Below are 15,721 nucleotides of genomic sequence, written 5' to 3' on the forward strand. Positions count from 1 at the left end.
GCCAAACTCTCCTGTCTCCCAGAGTTGGGTATAATTCATGTTGGTCACTCTGATGACACTGTCCAACCCTCTCGTCCTCTGTCGTCCCCTTCTCCTCTTGCCTTCACACTTTCCCAACATCAGGGTCTCTTCCAGGGAGTCTTCTCTTCTCATGAGACGTCCAAAGTACTGGAGCCTCTGTTTCAGGAACTGTCCTTCCAGTGAGCACTCAGGGTTGATTTCCTTCAGAACGGATAGGTTTGATCTCTTTGCAGTCCAGGGAGACGCTGTCTATGTTTTTCATCACTTTCCTCCCAAGAAGCAGGAGTCTTTTAATTTCATGGCTGCTGTCACCATCTGCAATGATCATGGAGCCCAAGAAAGTAAAATCTGTCACTACCTCCATATCTTCCCCTTCTATTTGCCAGGAGGTGATGGGACCAGTGGCCGTGATCTTAGTTTTTTTGATGTTGAGCTTCACACTCTTTTTTGCGCTCTCCTCTTTCACCCTCATTAAGAGGTTCTTTAATTCTTCCTCACTTTCTGCCATCAGAGTGTTATTATCTGCATATCTGAGGTTATTGAAATTTCTTCCGGCACTCATAATTTGGGCTTGGGATTCCTCCAGTCCAGCCTTTCGCATTATGTATTCTGCATATAAGTTAAATAAGCACGGAGAATGTACAGCCTTGTCGTACTCCTTTCCCAATTTTGAGCCAATCAGTTGTTCCATATCCAGTTCTAACTGTTGCTTCCTGTCCCATATATAGATTTCTCAGGAGATAAATAAGGTGGTCAGGCACTCTCATTTCTTTAAGAACTTGCCATACGTGGTCGACACAGTCAAAGGCTTTTGCGTAGTCAATGAAGCGGAAGTAGATGTGTTTCTGGAAGTCTCAGGTTTTCTCCATAATCCAGCGCATGTTAGCAATTTGGTCTCTAGTTCCTCTGCCCCTTCGGAATCCAGCTTGTACATCTGGGAGTTCTCGGTCCACATAGTGCTGAAGCCTACCTTGTAGGATTTTGAGCAGAACCTTGCTAGCATGTGAAATGTTTAGTTATAGGATTATATAGTTCAAATGCAGCAGAGGCTTCCTACCCTGCTACATAACATTCTCAGCTAGCAAGGAAGCTTTAGCCTTCTTTCCAGCTTGCCCGAGAAACCCTTCTGGCAGACGTGGTCATCCCTGTGATGGCTTAGAGAAAGCTGTCACTGATAGAACGTGGAGGCAGCTCTCTGTAGAGAAGGGAAAGGTCAGTATGTCTGTGGGATGTGGGTGGGAGGAACGTCAGAAGGTCAGGCGAAGCGGAAGGGTTCTGTCAGGATGAGGAGCATGACTCCTGGTGAGGAAGGTACTGGGGGAGGGAACGGCTGAACGAGAAAAGGGCAGTGGAGCCAGGAGACCGGAAGGCCGGAGGAAGGATTTCTGAAGGAGGAAGGGATGCAGATCTTGGCAGGAAGGAAGTGAACAGGAAAGTGAGTGCTAGAACATATCGTGATCAGAAAGCCGATGACAGTGGATGCAGGCTGTGTTTCGTGTTCTGGCTAGATCTAGCCAAGCAGATCTTTAGCTGTGGGTAACATGAAACACAGCCTCTCTTAATGCAATAATAGTTTGGTCTGCTTCAGATTTCTTTCCAGTTGCATTTTGGATTAAGCAGTGTGTGTGTGTGTGTGTGTGTGTGTGTGTGTGTGTGTGTGTGTGTGTGTGTGTGAGAGAGAGAGAGAGAGAGAGAGAGAGAGAGAGAGAGAGAGATGTACTGCTTTTCCATATGCAAGAGTCTCTCCACCACCCGGATCAGAACAGAAACCAGGTGGAATATCCTCAGTTTCTATCCTTGCTAAGGAACACAGGTTTAGGTCTGTTCATTGCAACCAATGTGAGCATGATCATGATGGCAATCAGTGAAATTCAAATGGGCCTAGAACCTGGAAGAAAAGACTGCTTTCTAAAAGTAGTTTGTTCCTGTTGTTACTCATTGTAGTGTTCAAAAAGTAATTTGCTTCTGTTAACTTTCTGCTGTGTAAGGACTGCTGCCTACTTGGCTGGAGTACTTCTAATGCTTATTAATGTTTTCGTTCCCTTTAATTGCTTTTTAAAAAAGACTTTAGGGTTGGTTTGAAAGGCATAAAACATTAAATATTCTCGTCAAAGTCAGGGTCTATAAAAGCAACTTAAATGCTGGATAGCACAGTGGTTTAGGTCTCTGGCTGCAGAGACAGAGGTTGGAGGTCCGATTCTCCCACTGAGTCTCCCTGACAGGGGCTGGACTTGATGATCTCTATAGGACACCTTCCAGCTCTGCAGTTCTAAGATGAATTAATAACTTTAAGAAGTAGCTAGAAACTGTTGCTTGCAAACCAGCAAAACAACTTCATTCTTACCCGTTACATTGGTTTCAACATGTACTGTAGTTTCTATGGACGGAAAAGAGCAGATACGGATTAAATGGTTTTCAATGCATTCCTATGGGAAATGCAGATTCAACATAAGAACTTTTCAACTTGAGAACCACCTTCCAATACGGATTAAGTTCTTAAGTAGAGACCCCACTGTAACAGAGCCACACACTTGTTAGCAGTTAGTCTTTAAAGTGCTACAATGTTTTTATGTGGGGTTTTTTGCCTGATACATTGTTATAGAAAAGTGACATTTTTTGCAGTAGTTACTTTGCTCCAAATGCTGGTTTTCCAGGAAATTCCTTGACTTGGCTACTGAAAGGGCTCTTCAACTGCGAGTTCCTCGGTCTTGCCAAGTTGCCACGGAGCAATTTTGGGGTGCTGCAAATCTTTTTAGTTCTGGGCAGGTTCTAGACACTCCTGGATGACTCTGGCCAATGACTGTCCTTCCGTCTAGCCTTCCTCGCAGGGTGGTTGTGAAGCAGGGAGAAGAAGGAATGCCATGCAGGCTGGCTTGGACTCATTGGACAAGTGAGGGTGTGTCAATGCAGCTAACGGATAAGGAGGGCCTGGGACCCCTCTGTACAGAGGAGAACGGAAGGCTCTACAACTGGGAGCATTATTTGGTCAAGAGGGGGAGGGAGTCTGGGGCTTCTCCAGCAGAGGCGAGGAAAGCTTGATGGATGGGGTTCAGGGAGGGTGACATGCAGGTCTGAGATGATTTAGAATTCCCCCTGATTTTACCGCTGCCTTATGACGAATGGGCAGGGCTTTTCTGCGGTTTAGCGAGAGGAATGCACTCTGCCACCATACACCCTTCCCCATTCCCTTTCTCTCCCCTCCCCACCCGTCAGCCCGCTGCCCCCACTTCCCTTCTGTTTTGCCTCCAGCAATCCAGGTCACCCGCATAGCTCCTACCAGGCTTCTATTTTCTAATAGCAAAATTGCCCGTCTCCTTGAAAGCTTTAATGGTTCGTGGCTGTCAGTCTGTCAGCCATATCCCAGAGCTCTTTAAGCGGAAGGCCGTTTTTGACGTCCCTGAAGGCTTCTGCTCTTTGACTCTCTAATTGATTAGAGTTCAAACCAAAGCATGCATTTGCGCGCACGTTTCTGCTCCTCTCCCCATTGCATGTTTGCAAGGTGCAGCTGCACACTCAGAGAAATCTCCCCCAACGCCATGTTTCAGCATTTTTCTGTGGCCAACACTGCTGAATCTATATGTGCCTTTTAACCGGGCCTCTCTGTAATCTCCTCTATTCAGATCCTTGTAATTTAGTGCATTGGTGGTGACCTAACTAATGAGCCCCTTCCATATACTGTTGGACTACAGCTTCCAGCATTCCCCATCTTTGGCTTGTGCTGGCTAAGGCTGATGGGAATTGTTGTCTGACAAGTTTGGGAGGAGACTACACTGCCTGCCTATTATATATGGTCACGTCATGTTCCCCCAAGGAACACCCTGATTAAAAGATGCAGAGGAAGGAGGGACATGAGCTCTCTCAATTTCTTCAATTTTATTTTTGCTCCAGCTGTGGAGGTGGGAAAAAGCTAAAGCAAAGTGTGCTGCTTCGAGCATTCCCTGGGCAGTTTACAATTTAATTATGCAGGCTGCACATGCCTCCCCCTCCCCCTCCTCCCTCTGGGTACATAGTTTACTGACTTCAGAAGGATGAAAGGCGGAGTGAACCTTGAGCCCACTACCTGGGATTGAACCTGGGTCATGATCAAAGTCTTAACTGAAGTTCTGCAGTTTAATGACTGTGCCCTGAAGCCAACACAAAGGGCAAGGAGGGAGGGTCTTTGATATCCTCCAAGCAGCACAGTAAGTGAGAGGCAGCAACACTATGTTGGAGGGCAGAACGGTGAGTGGCCCACAGCCTGTGTTGCCCTCCCGAGCCACCTTGTGAGAGAGGCTGTGCCATGATGTGGTTGGAGCCACAGCCCGTCATCTACCATTAGGCAAAGACGGCCAATGATTTCATTTCTGTTCCTGGCCAGAACTTACCAAGAATTCCTTCATGTTCAAGGTGGAGGGGGAAAAAAAACTTTGCAATTAAGGGTCAAGCTAGATAACACCGTTCGCGTGTCCTTGTATTTTGTCTCCGCATTGCTTCCCGCAGTCCAGTTCTTCCGTGCTCTGCTATTTCCTCCCCCAGTGCAGCTGCCCGTTGCTGATGTCACCACTTCATAATAATGACTGTCACCCTAATAAATAAAATGCATTTAAGATCCATCTGGGAAACGAAGGCTGGATTTGATCCAGAGTGCCAGGAAGCAGCAGCCGGTCTAATGAGGACTTAGATTTGATAGCGAGTGGAAATTGGTGCTTTATGATGCACTATTACTGATAGGCAGGGGAAGGCGGACGGATGGCGAAGGGGGTTCTATTGGAGAAGTCCTTTCCTAGGAAAGAGTTGGGGATGTGTGAGCACATGGGTGAATCACGAGCCATGTAGGGGCCCACCTGAAAGCTTTACATAGTTGTGGAGTTGGAAGGAGCCTATCAGGCCATCAAGTCCAACCCTCTGATCAAGCCAGGAATACAGATCAAAGGATATCTGCTAAGTGGTTGTCTAAATTTCCCTTGAATGCCTCCAGCGTTGGAGTGGTCAGCCACCTCCCCAGGTCATGGGTTTCCTTGTCATACTGCTCTTACCATCTGGACGTTTTTCCTGATATTCAGCCGGAATCTGGCTTCCTGTAGCTTGAGCCTATTACTAAGTGTCTCGGACTCTGAAAGGACTGAGAACAGATCTTGCCTTTCCTTGTTCTTACTATATTTCAAGTATTTGAAAAGTGCTGTCATATCTCCCTTCAGTCTTCTTTTCTTAAGATGTAGCACAGTGGATGAAAGTTCTTAGAGCCATCTCTCTCCCCCCCCCCCCCCAATTTCTTGATTGTGTAAACAAAGACCAACAAAAAAAAAGGAGGAAAATCTGTGGGAACATGGAGAAGCCTCTTTGCTCCTAGGGACTGGTCTCTTTCCAAGTTCCCCTCCTCAGCACGCTGTCCTCCCACATGCCAGCTTCTTCTCTCTAGCACAGCCGAATCCTTGCCTTTACTTCTTGATGGACCCCTCTGGCTGTTCTTATCCAGCTCTTTGTAACTGATGCACCTTGTAAGGAGAGTCAGGGGAGGTTTTTGTGGAGAGAGAATCACCAGGAGACATGGCCCGGCTGTTCTTCTCTGAGCACGTCCCCTCCTGCTCTCATCCCTCTCCAATCTCCCCCTCTCCTTTTAATTATTAGTAATTTATAAGGAGTCATTGTGGCCCCTCCAGTCCCACCCAGAGATGCAGGCGTGCAGCTTGAGAGCCGGCAAATGATTAGTAATGTGATTCAATTGAATGAATAACCCGCTAAAGCAAAACGCGGAAATCTAATTGGTGATAACGCCATAGAAACTAGGGAAATGTGAAGCGAGCGCGCCATTAAGCTACCCAGAAAAAAGGGAGGGGGCTAAATTGGTGGGGGCAGGAGATAGAAGATAATTGGAATTTAATTTCGTTTCTTACCTATTCATTTGTTTAAATGCGGGTGTTTAATTATCCCGCTCTGCAGATAGCGGTGGTTGTCAAGGTGCGGATATACTTTCTCCTCTGTGGCGCCATGTATTTCCCAGCCCTTTGCTGAAAATGCTCTAAAGGTGTAACCTAGGAGCTTTTAATTCTGAGCCATGTGAAGCCTTAGAGGGGAAATAGCTTCTGTGTGGCTACAAGGAATGACCGTGAATTGCTCCGTAATGTATTAAAAGTGCCAGATAGCTTTTCAAGATGGGGGAGTTTGTTTTTTAATTGAATCCGCCAAAATCCTTAAAACTGCACAGAAAGGCGGTAAAATCTGGTGGTACGGCCAAAAGCTTGGTGCGTCGTAGGTGTACATGTGCATAGGGAAATTTCCTTTGAAGTTTCTGCTGCTATCTCGGTCTGGGGTGCTTTGCAAATGACAGACTCAACAGGTCCCTCCCTGCTCCGCTTACATTTCGAGATTTGTGCAATGAATCAAAGTCACGCAGCGCAGGCGTAGCTGTGGGGGATGGTCGCATCTGCTGGGCGACAGCATTCCTAGCTCAGCTGATCTGCCTGGGAGTTCAGAGCTGTGTTACCGTGTTCAAAATTGTTCAGGTAGGCCCTGCAGATGGGAGAGAGCTTCACCCTCTGGTCAGAAATTGGATTTTTGGAAACTGGACCCATAAAGAATGGGGGTGACTTCTTTCCCCCCTCTGCTTTTACAGTGTGCATTCAGTATCTGGGAATGAGAGTGATTAACAACGTGTGGTTGCAACATAGGCTGAGCAGTAGGTCAGGAGTCAAGGAGCAAAAACTTCCTTTGTTAGGCCCGGTTCTTGCAAAAGAGTAACAGGGAGGCTGCAAAATATCAAATAAATCTACTCACAGCGGTTGCCAGAGATGTGGAGATTACCCCGGTACAGTACCTGGAACAGCCGAGTGGCAGTAAGGATAAAATCACATCCGCCCGCCGCCACCGCCTGGCACCGTCTAAATTTAGGCTGCTTCTTGTCTGGAGTCTTGTCTCTCCGGCTTGCAGGCAGAACGTGCCAAATTAATTTCGGCAGCAGGGAAAGGGCTAATGATTTATTTACAGCTAGGGAGAAACCAGCACAGGGTGGGACGGGCTTGAGGGAGGGGGGAGCCGTGCAGTGCCAGCCGCCGTTCAGGTCTCCTTGGCTGCGTCGGCTCACCCTGTGACGCGAGTTAAGGTCTCTCACCTCCACCTTTCCCCATTTAATGTGGCCACGCGCAGGGCTTTTCCAGCACGCCACAGATTGCTGTGTTAAAACAGGAAAACGAAACCACTTTTGTCCGCAGGGGGGTAATAATTTCCTCATTGCCTTACAAGAAAGATTTAAGATGTAGCAAAGCCTTCCTCCCTCCTATCTGCCCACTTGGCCCCATCCACTTTTATTCCATCAGTTAAGATTTAGTTTCAATTCACTGTTGAAGTTTTTTTTGTTAAAATAAAAATTCACAATTATCCCTGGTATTTGGGGCAGAAAGAACATGGGATTTTAAAAATGTGATTTTTGGGAGGTAGCTGAACTGATAGATTCCTCCATCCAGGTGCTCTTACCAGTCTGAATTTGAATCCCATGAGCGTTTCTCTGTGTTCATAGTACTGAATTTGGCTGCTTTCTCTGTTTTTCTGGTGTGTCAGTACAGAATGCTCATCCCCATTCTGGAAACAGCTATATGTATTGAAATTAGCCAATGCAAATGGACTTTCAGTTCATTTCAAGGCATTCTCAAAAATGCACACATTTCTTCATGCTTGGGATGGAAATCCACCTCCAAGAGTTGTTTTTATTTTTTAAAAAAATTAGAATGCAGGAGGGGAAAAAATCCCCATTATTCTTAACCTTTACCTGACTGTGACAATGTTCATTATGGCCAGCAGTAAGTTTGAAGATAGGAGTTTAAGTTTGTTTGCAAGCCACGATAAAGATATGCGTGTTTCAAGACAGGTAAAGTTGTGTCAGGTAACCTGCTGAACAACTTTGGGCAGACACACATCTGCTGGCAAAACCAGTGGGAGGAGATGGACTCAGATCCCTTTATTGTGGTTAAGCGGGAAGGAGAGGTTAACACCTTTGCTAGTTTACAAGGTTGTCTTTCTCTGAGTTTTAATGTCATGTTGGTTGCTTGGGAACTCTTTCCACTGAATGCTCTTTTCTCTCTCTCTCTCTGTCTTTCCCTCTCCTTTTTCTCCGACTTCCTCGACAGGATACATGCACACTGGGATCTTAACATCTCTTTCCGCGAGACCTCTTGCAGGTACCGATTTTGAGCCTGTTCTTTGTATGGTCGGCCAAGTTAAATAAGGAAGGCCTTTCTTCAGTTTTGTCTGTGTGGTCTTGATCCTTGTTTGTCTTTTCCTTCCTTTTAATCCTGGTGGGATTAAAAGGAAGGAAAACACTCCGGAAGTCATGCTGAAGGCAGGTGAAAGGAGTGAACTTGAAAACCCAACAGTGGGTGGGTAGAGAAAGTGAATCATGCCAACCTGTGTCCAAATATGGCACCATCTATGAGAAAACAGGAATGGCCACTACTGCATGCAGGATGCTTGATTCTGCTGGTCCCATGACTTCACTGATTTTTCTTCTGTGTTTATCTTTAACTGAGATAAACAACATCTTCATAGGAGAGAATCAGTATGGTGCAGTGGTTAGTGTGTCAGAGTGAGACACACGAAAGCCAGGTTCTACTTTGCACTGAACCATGAAATGTATCCAGTAATCTGGAGACCTTGTTCCTGTCTGCCTGCCTGCCTGCCTACCTATGCACTCCTCCCCTTAACTCTCTGCATGATCTATCCCAGTGGTTCTTAACCTTTGTTACTCAGGTGTTTTTGAACTGCAACTCCCAGAAACCTCAGCCAGCACAGCTGGTGGTGAAGGCTTCTGGGAGTTGCAGTCCAAAAACACCTGAGTAACAAAGGTTAAGAACCAATGGTCTAGAACAGTGGTTCTTAACCTTTGTTACTCGGATGCTTTTGAACTGCAACTCCCAGAAACCCCAGTCAGGACAGCTGGTGGTGAAGGCTTCTGGGAGTTGCAGTCCAAAACTCCTGAGTAACCCAAGGTTAAGAACCAGTGATCTATCCCATAGGTGGTTGTGAGGGTAAAATGAGAAGGAGATCCATGTGCTTTGCTGAGCAGATTTAAGGAATTCTGCAATGTAAGTGTAACTTATAATACAAAAGCAAAGTGTGCTGTTTATATACTGTCCCACAGTGCTTAAGGCACTCTCTGGGCATTTTACAATTTAGGCAGGCTACACACACACACACACACACTCTAATGAACTGAATACTCAGTAATACTGACCATGGAATGATAGTCACCTTTTAGCCAGCTACCTGAGCCTGTTGGGATTGAACTCAGGTTGTGAGAAGAGGTGTGGCTGCAGTACTGCTGTTTAACCACTGTGCTGCAAGTCTTCTAAACACAATCTTGCCAGAACCACCCCAGTGGATAGGATCAAACATTTACCTACCTACCTACCTGGTTTCTGTTAGTAGCCAGCATCCCATCAGGGTCCTAGAGCATGAGGAGCAACCACACTCTTTTTCTGCTGGACACAAGCATCTGGTATATTGGGGAGGGGGGGTTTACTGCCACTGCGCATGGATATTGTGTTCAACGTCTGTAGTCTAAAAGCTGCTGTCAGCCTGAATAGCATGAGAAAGATTTTATTTCCTTTTTTATTTTATTATTTATACCCTGCCTTCTTCCACCCCCACCCCGAAGAGGACCCAAGTCAGCTTACAACATTAAAAAAAAAATACAATTTTTTTAAAAAAATACAATAAATGATTACAATATTTAACAGCAGGTAGGTGCAGTGATGGGAAGGCAGTACAAGGCATAGATATAAAGCATGCGCAGCTGACGTGGCTTCCCCCTTCGCCGTCTTTGTGAAGATGGATTTCTCTGCAATGAGATGAAGGTGTACATTTCTTTCCTGGCAGGTCATGGGAGAGAAATCTTCCTGACTGTTTACTCCCAGACATGGCAAGACTTTGGAGTTTAGTCATCCCAAACGGGTCCCGGTGGGAGGTGTTGCATGTATTGTCTTGTGTGCGTGCTTTTTTTTTGTCTGTCCTCCCCGCCCCCGCCCCCCAAATATGCCTGGCAATATCCTGACTTGACTTTACCTGCCTGCCGTCTCCTTTTGATCTCCTTTTTCTATGCCTCTAGAGGTTTCTGCGTTTCTTTTCTTTTTCTTTTTAAAAAAGCACAGTCTGGTCACCTTGGAGTCGCTGTCTGTGTTGTCCTTCATGAAAGAATGTTTAATTAGATACAAACAGGCTCTGAGCTGTCCATGTCAAACTGCAGCGAGGTGAAATTCGCCCCCCCCCACTACTGCCGCCACCACTTCCCAGAAAGAGGAAATATTACAATCTCTTGAGGCCTGCTAGGTAATTCTTTCTCCTCCGTGCTTTGAAATTAATGCACGGCTGATGTTTTAGTGCTGTTTCTAAGTGCACCTCTCCTTATTTTATTTTTGCAAGGAAGAGACTCACCGAGGTGACATCTCCTTTGTAAAAAATGCATCATTCACTCAGACGCTTTGTTTGCAGGGAAGGGGGACCGAACACCTTAGGCTTTAGAACTGCTCCATAAATGAAAGGCTTTTAAGCTCCTCCATCCAAGTATCTTGGTTTTTTAAAAAAATAAAAACCATATTGTTTATCTCATGCAAAATCCTGTCATGAATTAAAGGCAAATCAACACCCCCAAGGCTTCAGGGATCCTTTGATGGGACTTCTCCCCCCTCCCCCTTTAAGGGATCGAAATGGAGTAAGGGATTTGGATATTGCCAGAATTAAGGTTCAGGGGTGGGAGAGAATTAACCACAGGTTTATTTTGCCATTTCCTAGTCACTATCTCTTGGTTACATGTCAGGAGGGTGTGATTAACTCCATGTAGGGTCCACTGTGCTGCTGGGCAAAGTGAGGCAACCACTTTGGTGGGAGATTGAAAGGTGATAACAGTAGTAACTTCCTAAGATTCCCCCTGCATTGTTTCAACTGTCCCACTTCTGTTGGAGCACAGAGCAGTGTGTGTATCACATAACTTGTTGCAAGTGTTAAGATCATCAGAGGAGGTCTTTCTTTCAGTCCCTCCACTTTCCCAGGTGTATTAGGTGAAGACATGGGAGAAGACCTTCTCTGTCGCTCCTCCCCAGACTCTGGAACTCCCTCCCATTGGAGGCCAGACTGGCCCCATCTTTGGTGTCCTTCCACAAGCAAAGACATTTCTCTTCAGGCAAGCTTTCCCTTAGTGACTCACTGCCTAACTGGCATTTTTAACTGGATGATAGTGCCTTACTGCTTTGAATGTGTTTTTGGTTGTTTATCATCTTTTAATGTGGTATTTGTTTGATCCTTTTTAGTATTTGTATACTTAATGTTCTTAGCTTTAAATATTGTCTCTCAATGATATAAGCTTTCTTAGGTTCTTTTTAAGGAGAAAGGCGGGGTAAAATATTCTGGGAGCTGAATTTTCTCACCTAATCATAAAACGTTCTTGAAAGTCGATGCTAAAAACCACACCCTAAAACTCAAGTTTTCTTTGCATCCTTTGGCTGTTGCTCATCTTTCATACCAGAACGTTTTAAGCTGGGCCAGTGTCAACACGCAACCTCAAGAATAACAACAGCAGATCAAAAGAGCCAGCCACGAGGAGGTGTTGCTGTGGTGGGGCTGAAGCTTGTTTTCTCACTCACGCACCAAAAGACCTTTGTTGGATGACATACCTACTTTGTTTTCAAACAATAGCCAAAGAGGGCGTAATAAACAGGCCTGCTTCTGCTGTTTAACTCAGAAAGCATTTTAACAGTCACGAAAACAAGTAGCTCCTGCAGTCCTAAGAAAGATGCCCTGCGGATGAAGCAGTGTCTGGCTCCCTATAGAATGAGATAGCTCGGCAAGGTTCAGGGATCTTAGCCTGATAAGCTCCTTTCTACCTGAGCCCTGTTAAGGCACCGCTAGAGGAGTTCCACCCTGAATTATGCTAAACTACAGATGGAGCTACCATCCATATGATGCATGTTGTGCATTTCCTGTATGTGCATTCAGTGTATGCTCCGGTCAGAATCAGAACAAGGTGACTGAAAAGTTCTTTTAAAAATTAATTTTGAAAATTACAGTCACAGAGAAAGAGCGCTGTGCCCCTGCGATGCTACTTTTAAAATAATATTTAAAACTATGCATATCATTTCAGATTACTGCCATGGGCAGTTCTATTAAGATTGTTGTGACCAGAAAGGGGATGGCCCCATTTAAAGTATGGTTATTCATCATCATCTTAGAACTGCAGAACAGGAAAGGATACTATGGATCATCAAGTCCATCCCCTGTTAACAAGGCGCAGTGGGGAATTGAACTCCCAACCTCTCGCTCCTCAGCTGGATGCCTAAACCACAGAGCTATCCAGCAGTTCATAGTGTTCCGGGATGTTATTGTTGTTGTCAAATGCTGTCAATTTCCCTTCGACTTACGGCGACCCTATGAATGAGCCTGTGGTGCCCAAGCCTCCCTAAGGAGCGCTTAGCACTCGGTCAGAGAGTTCGTCAGGCCACTTACCTACCAGCTTTGCGCTGGAGCGAGTCCCAAGACCTCAGCAGTGCGTAGCGGAAGCCCTTTGAACAAGTCTGACCTTAAAAGAACACTTTACTTTTACCCAGTACTTTGCAAGTACAGACACATGGGCTTTGTGATTCCTTAGCACTCACAACAGCTCATTTAGGTAGGACTCTTAAAGATAGCTAGTTTGTGGCCCTCTCCACCTCCTGTGTTTAGCCAGACCTTCCTGTTCAAGAGACCAGTCCTTTTGTAAGAGTTTTTATATTTTTTATTAGAAAAATAGAGTTTCATAGAATCAGTTTATATTGCTCAAGCTTTAGCATAAAGAACATATCCAAATAAAATAACTAATCCACATTAAAATTAAGAAAAAAACCACTACTAAGCTAGGCTAAGGTGGGCTAGCCCCACCTCCTTCTTTCTCTTTACTCACGTTCTCTCTCTTTCAAACCACATGCTCAAAACATCAAGTTCTTTTTCTCTCCCATCATCATGGAATTGAACTTAACTGAACTTCTCCCGCATAACCCATCGTCCATGTTCTACACTCTCTAAGTCCTCCCTTCTTCTTGACACTTTATGGCTGTTAACCAATTAGCCTAAAGGGGCTGTAACATCTTCCTCCTCCCTCAATTCCCATGAAAATCCAGGTGTTTTATCTCTTCTCCAATTAGATCGGAATGTTGAGCCTTCCACCGGGCTCCTTGTCCGATCTTCAGCTTTACCTTGAACCACGCTATACCGATCTTCAGAAAAACACTCTCATAGCACTTAGAAAAACACATTCCAATGTCTCTCAAATCGTTGTCACACAGAACCTGTCTGACTCCATGTTACATTTCTCTGACTACATATTCCACACTGCTTCAACTCCATCACAGAACCATTTCCAAAATGCCCTGTCCTCGACAGCCCTGCTCACCTCTTGCGAACTCAAGCCTGGGGCTTCTTTTAGGGAGTCGGTCCATCTCCTGTTTGGTCTTTCTCTTTCCCTGCTGCCTTCTACTTTCTCTACCATTAATATCTTTCCCAGCGAGTCTTGGCATGATGTGCTCAAAGTAGGACAGCTGCTGTAACTCTCTTTCATTTTAGTGTTTTCCCCCTGCTGTTTGAACATTCTTATTTAAAAAAAAAGATCTTAGAGGCTATCTGACAGCTGGATGTAAGAGATAATAAAACCAAGCAAGTGGTAAAAATATCACCGTACAGATGTTACACTGAATGCACAACAAACTATGATCCATTTACTTGTTCAAGAGGTCACACTGCCCAGGCTAGAAACACTCCTCTCTAAAATAAGAGGAAGAGGTACTTGGGTTATCTGTGATTATAACAAACAAGTTACTTTCCCCATTCTCAAAGAAAGTTTAGCCTTCTTTAGTTTTTCAAAAAAAAAGACAGAAAAACATGAGACAAATAGAAACAGATGTTGACTTAGTCAGGGTCTCTAGGAACAGGAGGAGTGATTTTACAATGAATCCATATCTGGAAGTGATTGAGGCTTTATCTGGTCTGTTTGGTCCAAGAGCATTCTGCAGGAGGCAGTCCGCATTGCGCCTCTTTCTTTGCAAATCAAAGAAGTAGTAGTGACGAATGGGAGTCTTCCCCCCCTCCCCCTAAGAAAATATGGTCCCCTACCACAAATCGCCCTCTCTGGAAATTTCCCCATCATTTCTCTAGCAGTCCAAGGGAGGGTGACCCTGGGATACAAATTGCAGTCCAGTGGGGCGCCCCATTAGGGCTATGTGTGGTGGTGCCTCTTGGCGTCGGCCGTCCTTGTATTAATAGCCCCTCATTGCAGTCGCAGTCAGGGAATGATCGATAAGGCAGGTGGTTGATGGATGGGGAGAAGGAAGATTTATAGGCCCCAGTCACGGTCGTGTTTGGCGTGCTGACGCTGGGAGGGGGGTAACGGTAGCAATGTTTCCCCCCTTTTCTTTCCCGAAGTATGTTGAGAAACAATCCTCTCTTGATTTGCAAGTAAAACCTCTTTACCCCTTTCTTAAATCACAGCTGAGGGGGCAACCTCTATGGCAGAAAAAATCCCGAGGGACCCATTTCAGCAGCGACTGGGGCTGCAGAGAGGAGACCAGGATGAAAAATCATATTCTAGCTTTAAGTGCTTTTTTGTGGCTCACTGTAAGTCTTAGGGGAGGCATTTCAGCATTTTCGAAGGCGAGGGAGGTGCTGATGGTGAAATTAAACAAAATAACGGTTTTTACCCCAAAACTGGTGCCATGAAGATTGGGGCATGGCCATCATCGAAACCCCAGTAGACAAGTGTTTGGGACCCTCCAGAAAACTGGGCTGGGCTCACGATCTGAAACTGCCCTCCAGAACTGTGACTGTTTTGGCATCTTTGTAGCCTAGGGCTACTAGGTAGGCAGTTGTTTGATCTAATCTAATCAACCACAGTGACAGTTAATCTGGCCTTCTTATCACAACAATACACCCACAACAAGACACACTAATCACCCATCTACAGAAAAAGACAAAGGGCCATCTCACAGCCATAAATACTCCACTCCTAAGCCAACTACACCAGAGCACAGAGTACTGTCCTCTGAAGATGCCGGCCACAGAGACTGGCGAAACGTTAGGAAAAACAACCTTCAGAACATGGCCAAAGAGCCCGAAAAACCCACAACAACCATTAGATCCTGGCCGTGAAAGCCTTCGCAAATACATTGTCTCAGGAATGCTGTTTCTTAACTTAGTTTTTGAATTGTTTTTCTACTTGATCTTTAAAATCTTAATTGTTTCTTAAATGTGATATTTATATCATGTTTTAAAATTCCTTATTTTATCTGTTGTGAGCCACCTTAACTCCCCTATGGGGAGGAAGGAGGCGTATAAATAATTCAAATAAATAAATAAACCGGACACCAGGGGAGCTCCTCGATGGTCCCATTAACGCCACAGAGATGGCCTGTTCAGTCTCGGTGCTTGAAGCTCTCTTGCTAGGTGGCCACCAGGCTCTTTCTGCCTTTCCCTCCCTCCCTCCCGTCTCGCTGATTAGACACTCGTTCTCAAGGCTTCAGAGCCTTGACCCAAATCCTTGAGAGGCTCGTCTTTCAGGTTTTATCCTCCTGGGCTGTTCTGTCCGCTATCGACCGGAGAAGAAAGGTATTGGCCGTTCAGCGAGCGATTAGGGGAGGTTTTGTCATGCTGCGCGCAAGGCGATAAGCCCAGGGGTGGGAAGGGAGGGGTGCAGTGGCTGAAATGCAAAAAGGAG

General features: G+C 45.5%; 1 protein-coding gene across 17 annotated transcripts in view; it reads left to right on the forward strand.

Annotated features, from left to right (window-relative positions):
- SAMD11 (sterile alpha motif domain containing 11) overlaps nucleotides 1-15,721 on the forward strand; it is a 116,705-nt gene that overhangs the window by 44,634 nt on the left and 56,350 nt on the right. For 16 of the 17 annotated variants that reach the window (XM_020782262.3, XM_020782259.3, XM_020782255.3 and 13 more), the window contains exon 4: nucleotides 8,121-8,171. The exons of the other annotated variant lie outside the window; for it this stretch is intronic. In XM_020782262.3, coding sequence (XP_020637921.1) covers nucleotides 8,121-8,171 — 51 coding nt within the window. The remainder of the gene's footprint in view (nucleotides 1-8,120; nucleotides 8,172-15,721) is intronic. 17 annotated transcript variants of the gene reach the window in all.

Source organism: Pogona vitticeps, chromosome 7 (genome assembly GCF_051106095.1).
Source record: "Pogona vitticeps strain Pit_001003342236 chromosome 7, PviZW2.1, whole genome shotgun sequence".
Lineage (NCBI taxonomy): Eukaryota > Metazoa > Chordata > Lepidosauria > Squamata > Agamidae > Pogona > Pogona vitticeps.